Source organism: Symphalangus syndactylus, chromosome 13 (genome assembly GCF_028878055.3).
Source record: "Symphalangus syndactylus isolate Jambi chromosome 13, NHGRI_mSymSyn1-v2.1_pri, whole genome shotgun sequence".
Classification (NCBI taxonomy): domain Eukaryota; kingdom Metazoa; phylum Chordata; class Mammalia; order Primates; family Hylobatidae; genus Symphalangus; species Symphalangus syndactylus.
The window spans coordinates 58,619,489-58,632,696 of record NC_072435.2 but is presented as its reverse complement, the minus strand read 5'-3'; the positions used below and the strand labels follow the sequence as shown (position 1 = coordinate 58,632,696).

At 55.5% G+C, this 13,208-nt stretch overlaps 1 protein-coding gene across 8 annotated transcripts in view; it reads right to left on the bottom strand.

Annotated features, from left to right (window-relative positions):
• Positions 1-1,062: 1,062 nt before the first annotated feature.
• Positions 1,063-13,208, bottom strand: part of GRAMD1A (GRAM domain containing 1A) — a 108,144-nt gene continuing 95,998 nt past the window's right edge. For 7 of the 8 annotated variants that reach the window (XM_055239596.2, XM_063614058.1, XM_063614057.1 and 4 more), the window contains 10 exons: positions 13,003-13,201; positions 11,424-11,567; positions 8,134-8,252; positions 7,910-8,052; positions 5,894-5,997; positions 5,635-5,808; positions 5,461-5,548; positions 4,156-4,263; positions 3,952-4,072; positions 1,063-1,484 (listed from right to left, as the gene is read on the bottom strand). In XM_055239596.2, coding sequence (XP_055095571.1) covers positions 1,392-1,484; positions 3,952-4,072; positions 4,156-4,263; positions 5,461-5,548; positions 5,635-5,808; positions 5,894-5,997; positions 7,910-8,052; positions 8,134-8,252; positions 11,424-11,567; positions 13,003-13,201 — 1,293 coding nt within the window. In that variant the 3' untranslated portion in view covers positions 1,063-1,391. Of the gene's footprint in view, positions 1,485-3,951; positions 4,073-4,155; positions 4,264-4,587; positions 4,600-5,460; positions 5,549-5,634; positions 5,809-5,893; positions 5,998-7,909; positions 8,053-8,133; positions 8,253-11,423; positions 11,568-13,002; positions 13,202-13,208 lie in introns of all 8 variants that reach the window. The other variant, XM_055239602.2, reaches the window with a different exon arrangement.

Below are 13,208 nucleotides of genomic sequence, written 5' to 3'. Positions count from 1 at the left end.
CCTCCCTGCTGGGTAGCCTCGGGCGTGTACATCTTTGTCTCCGCCTCATGGAATCACTGTGAGAATAAAATGAACATCAGATCTTGGCACAGAGCTGGGTACGTACGTACTTGGTACTCACTACATGAGTTACTTTTTTCCGTCTATTTTTATGCAATAAGTGTAACATTTATTGAATACTTACTCCATTCCATCTGTGCCAGGCCCTGTTATAAGTAGCCACATTTATGAACTCCTTGAACCTATAATAGTGGTTCTCAAAGTGTGGTCTGGGGCTGGGCATGGTGGCTCACACCTGAAATCCCAACACTTTGAGAAGCTGAGGCGGGAGGATCGCTGGAGGCCAGGAGTTCAAGACCGGCCTGGGCAACATAGTGAGATCCCATCTCCAAACAGAAATAAAAAATTAGCCGGGCATGGTGGCTTACACCTGTAGTCCCACCTACTCAGAAGGCTGAGGTGGGAGGACGGCTTGAGCACAGGAGGTCGAAGCTGCTGTGAGCCATGTTTGTGCCACTGCACTCCAGCCTGGGCAACAGAGACCCTAACTTAAAACAAACAAAAAAACAAAGTGTCGTCTGGGATGGCACCATGAGCATCTCCTGGGAACTCGTTATAAAGGCAGAATCCCAGCCCTGCCCCAGACCTACTGAACCAGAAATTTGGAGGGAGGGGCCTACAGTCTGTTTTTCATCAAGCCCTCCAGGAGATTCTAATGCAGCTCAAGTTTGAGAACCGCTCCCTTCTACCAATCCTGAGAGACAGGTACTGCCATTCTACCCATTGCACAGGAAAGGGTACTGGAGCTCCAGGGGGTTGACCTGCTGCAGTTACACCACTGCTAGGAAGCAGGATTTGAACTCCGGCTACCAGAGTCTGTCCTCGGAGTTCCTGTGTTGACCTCAGATGACGTAAAGCTTGTGTAAAATGCTGGGGGATTTCCAGATCGTTTCAGTGACTATGGCCCCAGAACACAGACAGACGTCCCCTCCCCACCGCAGCAGGATCTGAGTGCAACAGGAGGCTCCCACCCACTCCCAAGGCCCCACAGGCACAGCCACAGCCATTTCTGACCCTTTATTGGGGTACTGTTGGCCCCAAATAAATATAATACATTAAACCCAGAGCTGAGGGAAACGTGCACCCCAGGAGGCGCCCCCCACAACCTCAGCCGGGCAAATAAGTTAGTGGGGGGCCTGCCAGAGGCCGGGCCAGCTCCCTGGTCTAAAGTGCATCTCGGTTCCGTGGCCCCCACGTCTGCACAGCCCCTGGTTGGGCTGTCGGGAGGGGCGGGTGGGAGATGCCTGGCGCTCACACCGTGCCAGCAGTGGCCGCCGAGGCTCTGTGTGTCCATCTGTCCATGTGGGGGAACAGCTGCATGGCCAGGGTCCTCAGGAAAAGCTGTCATCAGGCCGGGGCTGGGTGTCAAAGGGAGGGTCTGAGACTGTGATGCCTTGGTGCAGCTTCTCCAGCGAGAATTTCATCTGCGGGGAGGAGGTGAGCAGGGTCGGGGGTGAACGCTGGAGGCTGGGGGGTGATGTCGCCCACCCCCATCCTGCCATTGAGAAACTGAGGACGGTCTAGAGGCCATACTGCCCCACCCCAGCGTCCCTTGGTGAAAAGAGCACAGCCACACTGCACCCAGTTTAACTTCTCAGAGGCAGCAGCGGAAGGGGCTTAGTGTGTGCCTGGTACCTCGATGGCCTGGGTTCAAATCCCGGCTCTGCTGCTTGTTACCTCAGTTAACCTCAGGCAAGTCCCGTAACCACCCTGAGCCAAAATCCCCTCATTTGAAATACGGGTCTATAACACATCTGCTCCATGGGATTATTTCAGGCTTCTGAGGAGCACTGAGAACCCGGTGTACACTAAGTGCTCAGCACATGTTAGCTGTCACCATTACCCACTCTGTGACCTCGGGCAAGCTCCCGAGCTCCTCGAACCTCTGGATGCCTCGTATCGCCTACCTATGTATAAAACCAGGATAATGGCCGGACACAGTGCCTCGTGCCTGTAATCTCAGCACTTTGGGAGGCTGAGACTGGTGGATCACTTAAGGTCAGGAGTTCAAGACTAGCCTGGCCAACATGGTGAAACCCCGTCTCTACTAAAAATACAAAAATTAGCCAGGCGTGGTGGCGGGTGCCTGTAATCCCAGCTACTTGGGAAGCTGAGGCATGAGAATCGCTTTAACCTGGAAGGCAGAGGTCGCACCACTGCATGCCAGCCTGGGTGACAGGTCGAGACTGTCTCAAAAAAACTGGGATAACAAGAGCATCTTCCTCAAAGGCTGGCTGTGGGGATAAAGCAGTCATGCTTAAAACTTAGAACAGCCCAGCTGCAGGTAAGTGCTCAGTCTACATCTACTGTGAGCACCAATCTGTGACGTCAACTCTGCATCCTTGGCAGTTTGAGAGAGAGGAAAATGATAAAAATTTAACTCAGGGCCAGGCATGGTGGATCACACCTGCAATCCCAGGACTTTGGGAGGCTGAGGCGGGAGGACTGCCTGAAGCCAGGAGTTTGAGACCAGCCTGGGCAACATGGTGAGACTCTGGTCTCTACAAAAAATTTTAAAATTGGCCAGGCGTGGTGGTGCATGCCTATAGTCCCAGCTACTCAGGAGGCTGAGGCAGGAGGATCACTTGAGCCAGGAGTTCGAGGCAGCGATGAGCCATGATTGTGCCACTGCACTCCAGCCTGGGCAACAGAATGAGATCCTGTCTCAAAAGAATAAAATAAAATAACGCAGGATGGGGGGCCCTGCCCACCCTCTCTATGACTGATGGGGCCTCAGCTTTCATCCCCTCCCCACCCCCTCCTGCCCCACCCTTTCCAGTGTGAGCCTCTCCCAAGCTTGATTTCGGGGGGGAATGAGACCCCTAAAGATGAGCCTTCTGATATGGAAGGGTCCGACGAGACATGATTTTCACCGTTACTCACAACTTCAGCTCTGATGGCCTTGGAAATGCAGGCAATGCCAGACTCTCTATTTCCCATCCGCTTTCCCCCTCAACACCTTCCCCAGTCCCTAACACTTGTTCTGACCCACCGCAACTGCTGGCCTGACACTTGCTCTGACGCACCGCAACTGCTGGCCTGAGTCTACTGGGGCCTGAGGGCATTGCCGTGTGATGACATCACATTTATTGGGCATCTGCTTTGTCCCTGGCACTAGGCTCACACTCAGGACAGCCAGCCCACATCCAGTGTTTCCTGCAGGCCTGGCACCACTCCCAATGTCAACTTGTCTCATCCTCACAACAGTCTTTGAGGTAGCATCAGTCATTATTCTGTGCACAGAGGAGGCCACGGCCACCATAGCAAAATCACTTGCATGAGGTCACACACCGGAATTGGAACCTGACTGTCTGAGTAGACATTGTCCCTGAACTACACTGGGTGTCTGGGTCCACTCCGTTTCGGAGATGAGACCTCAGGTCCTTTGGAGAGTCTCTCCCCTTCAGACCATGTGACCCCTTAGTTACCCCAGAGGGGGGTAGCGGGTAGAGGGACCACAACTGGCCTGCCCTGGCTGCTGTGATGTGTCAGGGGTGGGCCTGGGACCCCGGCAGCTAATGAGAGTAAGCTCTGTGGTCCCGTCGGGGGAAAAGGGTGGCCTCCAATGAAGCCAACCCTGGAGATGGGCACAGGGCAGAGTGGGCACGAGAGACTGACTCTTATTGCCATTGAGTGACCGAACCCGGCCGTGCCTAACGTGAGACGCCTCTGGACTTTTCTCCAGGACGTGAGCCAATCAGTTCTTTCTTCCATCCATGCTTCCATGCTTTCCCGGGCAATGCTGTGGGGTGGGGACTCTGAGTGGCCTCCTCATTTTACAGAGGAGGACACTGAGACCCGAAGAGGGGAAGTGCCTGCCGCATGGTGGGGTTTCAACACAGGACCCTGCAGCCCTGCAGCCCCCAGCCCTGCCCGAGTGGCGCCTCCTACCTCGTCCAGGAGCTCCACGGAGGCCCGCAGGATCTGCCTCCACTTGTGCACCTCCACGCTGTGGAATTGCTTCTGCAGCGCCAGGATCTCGGCCCACTCTGTGGCCGTCTGGGGGAACTTGCTGTGGGGATGCCAGGCCTGAGCAGGGCCTTGGCCTCCCCTGATGTGCCCAAGCCCCCCCATTTCCCCAGGCTACCCACTCACCCCTTGGCCAGGGCCAGGCTGTGCCAGGACTCAAAGGTGTGGGCTGTCCTTTCCAGGGACCAGAGACGGTAGAAGAGCAGGACGTTGAGGGCGATGAGGATGATAAGGCTGGGGACAGGGGTCAGAGGTCAGGATTCCTGGGATCTAGATGCTCTGAACCCCCCCATACAACTACACCTTGTAGGGACACCTCTATCCCCCATTGCAGAGGAGGAGAATGAGGCTCAGAGAGGGTGAGAGACATGCCTAGGGTTGCACAGTCTATAGCAGGAAAGTCAGGGTTCAAATCCAGGTCTGTCTGATGCCCATACCCTTGACTGCCATGCCAGGCCACCTCCTTGGGGGAGCTGGGGGTCGTGGGGTGGGGAGAAGAGGCTGCAGCAGGGGTGGGGTGCAGGGAGGGGAGGGCAGGGGGAGGACTCAGGACCCTACCTCACACAGATCCTGCAGCAGCAGCAGTGAGGGGAGACAGAGAGATGAGCATCGCCTGGCCTGGCCCCGCCACTCCCAGCCCTCCTCACCCTGGGCAGCTCTTGGCTGAGTGCACTACACCCCCTCACTGGATGAGAGCCGAGAGCTGAGGCTCAGAGGCTGAGCATGTAGCCGGCCTGACCCTCACCTCCCAGGGTCTGCTCAACCCTGGGATCCTGCTTCTGTTTCCTCCCAGCGTCCTGCCTGCCAACTCCTGCAGGCTTCTGGGCAGGAGTGTGGGTTCTCCCTGCCCAAGCCCTTAGCCTATGCGGTCTCCACTCTCTCAGGACACCCATCCTGACTGCCCCCTGTGGCCTGGGAGGAAGCCGCCGCTGGCCTCCCAGGGCTTCCCCACTCCCAGCCCTGACTCCTCTGCCCATACCTCCCCCATCCCAGCCTGGATCACTCTGGTCTGGTGTGAGGTCTATCTTTTCCTCAAGGTCACTGCTGTGTCCTCAGCATCACCCAGCTTAGGGGTGGGCACAGAGAACATAACGTGCATAAATGACCTCATTTGTTAGGCACACCTCTCCCTGTGCACCTAATTCCAGAATCCTTGTGTGCCTGCTCCTCCAGAAAGCCCCCCTTGATCCTTGGGTGAGGTCAGGCCCCTCTGATCTCCCATAGCCCCCCTGGGCTCTGCTGTTCTAGCAGGGAAGGCTTCTCCGTGACAAACCGGCACATCCCAAACATCGCCTCATCTAATCCTTGCTGTGAGCAAACCCACACTCCCACTTAAGCAGGGCGCTCAAAGAGGCCACACACTTGCCCAAGGTCACACAGCCAGGAGGCAGGTTCAGGCTTGTGTGGCAACTGCTCCTGTCTCTTACTCACACAATGCTGATGAGAACCAGGGCACTGGGGATGCCTGCCCCGGGGCCCTGGTCCACAGACGGTTCGGAGAAGCGGGAGCTGAGGGAGCCTGCAGGAGAGCAGCTTGGAGTCAGATGGCCCAGTCCAGGACCCCCGATCCTCCGCCTACCCCAACCCGGCCCCAACAGAACGCACCCGAGGTGTGCATGCCGGCCCGGGCACAGGGGTCAGGATCTGGGTGCTGGGGCCCATCCCCGTGAGCCCGCCAGCTCAGGGGCCGCTTCCGCCGCCGCAGGCCGGATAGCAAGCCCCGGGCATCCTTCCCGCCTTCCTCCAGAGACAGCTTCTCAGCCTTGGCGAGCTCTCGCTCTGCGTAAAAGAGAGGGGGCTCTGGATGTCCATACCTGGCCAGGCCATCCCCCAACCTGCGCCCCGGCTGGCCTTCTGTCCCTACCCAGATGGTGGAAATAGTCTTCAATGCCGCTCCACGAGTTCTTCTCAATGAGCGACTTCACCAGGCTCCACGGCTGCTTTCGGTAGCGGATCTCAGAGGACACTCTGGGGTTGTGAGATCAGGGGAAGGAGGTAAGGGTCTGACTCCAGCCCTGGCTGCCCCGTCCCCCAAGCTGAGTTCTTTCCTTCCCCTAATTCAGAGAGGGCACCTTGTCACTCACAGACAAAACAGGTTCCCTACCCCCCATGGCTTCCCTGGATACCCCATACACCACCCCGCCCAGCCCAAACGCCAGCCAACTCAGCCCTCGGTCCTTCTCCACCTATGCCCACTACCTGGGCAATGCTCCTGATGGCCTGAGCCCTGTCCACTCACAGACTGACGTCTTAGCCAGACCATGCCCCTGAACCTCTTCCATTCAGCTGCTGCACCCCAGCTCCACATGGGCTCAGCTCAACATAGACAGATCAGTCCCAAACTGACCTCCTGGTCTTTCCCCAAACCCATGCCTCCCTGCCGCCCCCATCTGGGTCAAGGGCAGCTCCAACGTTGTAGTGATTTGGGCCAAATGCCTCGGGGTATTCCTTGAGCTCTCTTTCCCTCACCGCCACATCCAATCTCTCAGCAAATCCTGTCAGCTAAACCTACAAAATCTCTCCAGAATCTAAACTCTTCCCCCTCCATTTCCCCACCCTGATTCAGCCTCCGTCCCCTCCAACCTGGATGTCCCAGCAGCCTCCTCCCTGGCCTCCCTGCTCCTGTACCTGTCTTTGCAGTCTGTTCCCACCAGAACAGAGGGAGCTAGAAGGAGCCTGGCACCACCTGAGTCAGGTCAGCGCCCTCCTGGCTCAGAGCCCTTGCCTGGTTGCACCTCACTCCAGGTAAAGTCAAGTCTTCACCATGAGCCACATCTGGTTCACCTTTTTCTTTTTTTTTTTTTTTTTTGAGACAGGGTCTTGCTCTGCCACCCAGGCTGAAGTGCAACGGTGTGATCATGGCTCACTGAAATCTCCACCATGTCTAGCTAATTTTTTAACTTGTTTTTTTGTTTGTTTGTTTTTTTGAGACAGAGTTTCACTCTGTCACCCAGGCTGAAGTGCAGTGGCCGGATCTCGGCTCACTGCAACCTTCACCTCCTAGGTTCAAGGGATTACAGACGTGCACCACCACCCCCGACTAATTTTTGTATTTTTAGTAGAGATGGGGTTTCACCATGTTGGCCAGGCTGGTCTCGAACTCCTGACCTCAAGTGATCCACCCGCCTCAGCCTCCCAAATTGCTGGGATTACAGGCGTAAGCCACTGCGCCTGGCCCCTGGCTAATTAAAAAAAAAATTTTTTTGTAGAGACAGGACCTCTGTACGTTACCCAGGCTACTCTTGATCTCTGGGCTCAAGTGATACTCCTGCCTCAGTCTCCCAAAGTGCTGGGATTACAGGTGTGAGCCACTGTGCTGGGCCCTGGTTCACCACTTTAATCTCAGCTCCTACTCACTCAATCTTACTCCACTCCAGCCAATGCCCACAACCCTGCCTCAGGGCCTTTGCACTTGCTGTCCCAAATGAGTTGCTCTCAGCTCCTTCAGGTTCTTGGTGAAACATTTCTTACCCAGCGGGCCCTTCCCTGAAGCCTCCACGCTCTGCTTCTTTAGCCTGCCATGTTTTCCTCATTTTTCTCCACAGGCCTAAATGCCAGTGAATGTTCTGCAGATTTTCCTGATTATTTCTCTACTGTCCAATTCCCCACTAGACTATGAGCTCCCTGAGAGAGGTGATATTGCCTGGCTTTGCTGTATCCTCCGAGTCTTGAGGCTCAAACACCCTCTGTAGACGGGGGGAGCCATCCCAGGGCCACTCTTCCTCTACCCTCCACTATTCGGAGGACAAGGGCCTCAGGAACCCCACGCTTCTGTTCCTCCACCAGGGTGGGAACCAAGGCTCTGCTGTTGACTTGAGGAGTGGACAGGAGGCCCTGGGGCCACCAGGGCATCGGGTGGAGGGGTCCAGCCACCGCTCACCGGAGCCGCGCCTTGTTCCGGGCCAGACCCAGGATGCAGTAGCGGTGGGCAGTGTAGAAGTAGTCCTGGTAGGGGATGCCCTGCGTCAGCACCTCGGAGTCCACCACACACCCGCCAGCCTGGGGGCCGCGCCGGAACAGCGTCTGCAGGGACAGAGCCGGAGGAGTCAGAGCCACCCCACACAGCCAGCTGCCCCACCCACCCGGCTGCCCCACCTGGCCCACCTGTGTCTCCACCACGGAGGCGCTCTTGGGGCCCAGTGGGTTGCTGATGGGGATGGTGTACGTCAGCACCCGGCGCTGGTGGCACTTGCTGTCCCCGCTCCAGGGGCTCAGGGTCACGTCTAGGGGAGGGAGGAGCAGCATGAGGAGGCCACACCCCAGTCATTTGCCCACAGGCCGCAGGAGACTCAGCCTTCTGGGAGGTCTCTCTGGGGACTTGTCCCAATCCCCACCACTCCTCTGTGTCCCCACCTTCCTTCCAGGAGCCTAAAACCTTAGCTGTTGGGGTAGGGCCATCTCATCCACTGCTGCAGCCTCAGTTTCCCCCTCTGCACCCATCCTGGCTTCTGCCCTGAGCATTGGACCTGCAATCTTTTGAACACCTTCCCCTGGAAGGTCCCTGGACCCCTTGAACCCACCGAGCTCCACACAGCCTCAGCACCTCCCCAAACCTGCTGCATCTCCCAGGCCCCCACTCAGGGGTGGCCCAGGGTCCCCCAGGCTCCCACTGGAGCGGTAGGCCTTGCCCTGGACACCCCCTAGTCAGACCCCTAGATGGTTACCTACACTGTGTGTTCACCAAATCTACTGAGCGTCACTCCTGGTTCAGCCCATCTTTGCCTGCCCAGTGCCCCTCCCAGCCTTCCCTTGAGTGTCTGGCCTCAGTCTCCCCATCTGGTCCAGGGGCATCTTGTTAAAGCCAAGCCTGACTCTATCCCTTCTCTGCCTAGAACACTCCATGGCTCCCCAGTACCCCTAGAACAGAGTCTGAGTTTGGTATAGTTTGGATATTTGTCCCCACCCAAATCTCATGTTGAATTGTAATCCCTAATGCTGGAGGTAGGGCCTGGTGAGAGGTGTTTGGATCATGGGGGTGGATCCCTCATGGTTTGCTGCTGTCTTCATGATAGTGAGTTCTTCCGAAATCTGGTCATTTAAGTGTGTCGCACCTCCCCTCCACTCTGTCTCACTTGCTCCCCCTTTGTCTTCCACCATGATCAAAAGCTCCCTGAGGCAGCCGGGCATGGTGGCTCAAGCCTGTAATCCCAGCACCTTGGGAAATTTGGGAGGCCGAGGCAGGAGGATCACCTGAGGTCAACAGCTTGAAACCAGCCTGGCCAACATGGTGAAACCCCGTCTCTACTAAAAATACAAAAATTAGCTGGGCATGGTGGTGGGTGCCTGTAATCCTGGCTATTCAGGAGCCTGAGGCAGGAGAATGGCTTGAACCCAGGAGGCAGAGGCTACAGTGACCCAAGATTGTGCTACTGCATTCCAGCTGGGGCAACAGCAAGACCCTGACTCAAAAATGAATAAATAAATAAATACGTGTTATAATGTCCACTCTGTCAGGCCTATGCAGGGCTTGGATGCCAGTGGGAGACCAGGATAGATGAACTCCTGCCCTTAGCACCCAGAATCTCTTGAGAACAACAGGAAATATCTATAAATAAAAACCACACACTACCGGCATGGTGTGAGTTAAGGGCAGAGGCTGTGAGTATCTGGGGGTATCTGGGATCTGAGGAAGGTAAGGGAAGGCTGCCAGGAGGATGTGAAATCAAAACCAAGGCCTGAAGGAGGAACTGAGGAAGGAAGGGGGTGGGGGCAGAGGAGCCCAGGAGGCCAGTGTGGTACCAGTAAAGGCCCTGAGGCTGGAGGCCAATATTGGGAGAAGTCCCCTGAGGCTGGGATGGGGCAGCCTGGTATGCAGAGGGGCAGCCACAGCGCTGGGTGAGGCTGAAGGGTTGACATGAGACCAGCCAAGGAACTTGGGAGGCTACGAAAGAGATTCAAGCAGGGGAGGAGCGTGTCAGATGGGAGTTTCTCTGTTTCTTTTTCTGTATTGATGAGACATGTAGTATCCCCTGCGGTCAGGAAGATGGTGCCTTGTGTTGGGGGGCTACAAGGCCCCCAAAACTATGCTTATGTCCTAAAAGGGCTGGCGTGTCAGGCTGAGGAGCTCTGTATGAGGCCGTTCTTACGTTACTATAAATACCTAAGGCTCAGTAACTTAAAAGAGGTTTAATGGGTTCACAGTTCCACAGGCTGTACAGGAAGCATGATGCCGGCATCTGCTCGGCTTCTGGGGAGGCCTCAGGAGCTTTTTTTTTTTTTTAATGGAGTCTCTCTCTGTCACCCAGGCTGAAGTGCAGTGGCATGATCTTGGCTCACTGCAACTTCCACCTCCTGGGTTCAAGCAATTCTCTCGCCTGAGCCTCCAGAGTAGCTGGAATTACAGGTGTGCAGCATCATGCTCAGCTAATTTTTTTTTTTATTTTTGTAAAGACTGAGTCTCATTATGTTGCCCAGGCTGGTCTCCAACTTCTGGGCTGATGTGATCTTCCCACCTTGGCCTTCCTCCCGCTTTTTTTTTTTTTTTTTGAGACAGAGTCTCGCTCTGTTGCCCAGGCTGGAGTGCAACGGCACGATCTTGGCTCACTGTAACCTCTGCCTCCCGAGTTCAAGTGATTCTCCTGCCTCAGCCTCCTGAGTAGCTGGGATTACAGGTGCCCGCCACCATGCCTGGCTAATTTTTTTGTATTTTTAGTGGAGATGGGGTTTTGCCATGTTGGCCAGACTGGTCTCAAACTCCTGACCTCAGGTGATCCACCTGCCTCGGCCTCCCAAAGTGCTGGGATTATAAGCGTGAGCCACTGCACCCAGCACCCCGCCCCCAGCCCCCGTTTTTTTGAGACAGAGTTTCGCTGTGTCGCCCAGGCTGGAGTGCAGTGTGATCTCAGCTCACTGCATCCTCCGCTTCTGAGGTTCAAGCAATTCTCCCACTTCAGCCTCCCAAGTAGCTGGGACTAAAGGTGTGCACCACCACACCTAGCTGATTTTTGTATTTTTAGTAGAGACAAGGTTTCACCACGTTGCTCTGGCTGGTCTCGCACTCCTGACCTCGAGTGATCTGCCCACCTCGGCCTCCCAAAGTGCTGGGATTACAGGTGTGAGCCACCGCACCCAGCCCCACCTCAGCCTCTTAACTTGTATTTATTAAACGCTTACTATATGATATTGCTCTAGGCACTTTTCTAGTATGAACTCACTTAGCTCTCATGATAACCAATAAGCCAGGTACTATTATCATACCCCCATTATACAGAAGGAGAAACTGAGGCACAGAGCGTCTCAGAACTCCGCCCAAGCCTACCCAGCTAGTAAGAGGCAGAACTGCTTATGGTCTGACAGACGTTGCTTTTCACCACCCCACCCTGCCCTGGGCTACCCTTCCTCACCCCTCCCCTGAACCTGGGTAACCTCAGCCTCTCCTTCATGCACCCGCTGACCTGTGAACTTGCACTGCTGTAGGAAGCCCTGAAGGAAGGGCGAGTCCGAGAAGAGCATCTGCTGGAGCCGCTCAGCGCCCACATGGAAGACAGAGTTGATGAGGAGGCGGCCGGAGAGGTCGGGAAGCAGGGCAGCCAAGTCCGCTGGAGACAGAGGAGAGCCGAAGATGATGACTGCCTCCACTCCTCCCTCCCTCTGCGGGCCACGCCTCCCCACTCCCAGGCCTTGTAGTGTGCATGGGCAGACCCAACCTCCTGGAGCAGAGCTAGACACTGACACAGAGCCCTCCTGTGACTCAGGGATGGGTTGAGGGTGGGCATGTGCTCCAGGCCCAGACAGTCAGCGCCACTGTGCTTGGTTCTGGGTGGAGAACACACCTAGGCCCTGAGATTTAAATTACAGGGATTCATTACCAGATAGCATGCGCTCCTGGGAGCATCAACCTAGGAGCACAGCAATTGGTTCGGGGGTGAGTGGGTGGCCCAGGTCTATCCGATCAACCACAGTGATTGGTTCAGGGGCAGGCACGCTCTCAAGTTGCTCCAGAGCTAACCCTAGGGTGTCCACTGTAGACACTGGGAAAAATAGGCTCCTCTCTCTCATTGGGCTGGTCTGGGGCAGGGCTGAGGCCATCTCTGCCCCATAAGAGACAAGAGTAGACGCTAGCTGAAAATTAGTGAAGAGAAAATGAATATAATAACGATAATGGAAATACTAATAGTCAACGCTTACTAACTGGCCCAAGTGCTTTAGATGTATGAAATCACTTAATTCTCTCCCTTTGTTCGTTTTAGAGACAGGGTCTCGCTCTGTTGCTCAGGCCAGAGTGCAGTGGTGCAATCATAGCTCACTGCAGCCTCCAACTCCTGGGCTCAAGCGATCCTCCTGCCTCAGCCTCCCCAGTAGCTGAGACTACACAGGGTGCATGACACCATGCCTGGCTGATTTTTAAATTTTTTGTAAAGACAGGGGTCTCACTGTGTTGCCCAGGCTTGTCTCAAACTCTTGGCCTCATGGGATCCTCTTGCCTTGGTCTGCCAAATAGCTGGGACTATAGGTATGCACCACCACACCTAGTTTTTTCCTTTTTTTTTTCTTTTTTGTACAAAACGGGGTCTTGCTTTGCTGCCCAGGCTGTTCTCCAACTCTTGGCCTCAAGCAATCCTTCCTACCTTGGCCTCCCAAAGTGCTGGGATTACAGATGTGAGCCATCACACCCGGTTTCATTTATAGTCTCTTAACAACAATCCTATGAAGTAGGTATTATCATTGTTAACCCCATTTTCAGAGGAGGAAAGCAAAGCTCAGAGAAGTTACATAATTTGCCCACGTGACATGGTCAGGAAGTGGTGCGACCAGGATGTGAACCCCGGCAAGCTGCCTTCAGTCTGTGCTCGTGTTCACCCTGCCATGCTGCCTTCAAAACAGAGTAAAGACAGATTTCTAGCAACAGCACCTGAACGCCATCTTGCCTGCCCCTGGATTCTCAGTGCCACGGGCAAATCCATCCCCTGTTGCTTAAGACTGAGCGAGGCTTGCAAGTACCGGAGGCGAATGAATTGGGCCCGGCTGCCTCACCTTCCTCCCCAGTGGATGAAGAGGAGTTACTTGTGTCTGTCAATAGCTCCTCGCTGGGCAGCAGATCCAAGGGGCCCAGGGTGGTGGGCCCGTCAGGCTGGGTGGGCTCTGTGCTCGGGGGTTCAGCCACCGGGGTCACTGTCTGGCTGGAGGAGGCATCTGGCTGGCTGTCTACCTGCTCCTCCTTGTCCTCCTCTGCCTGTGGA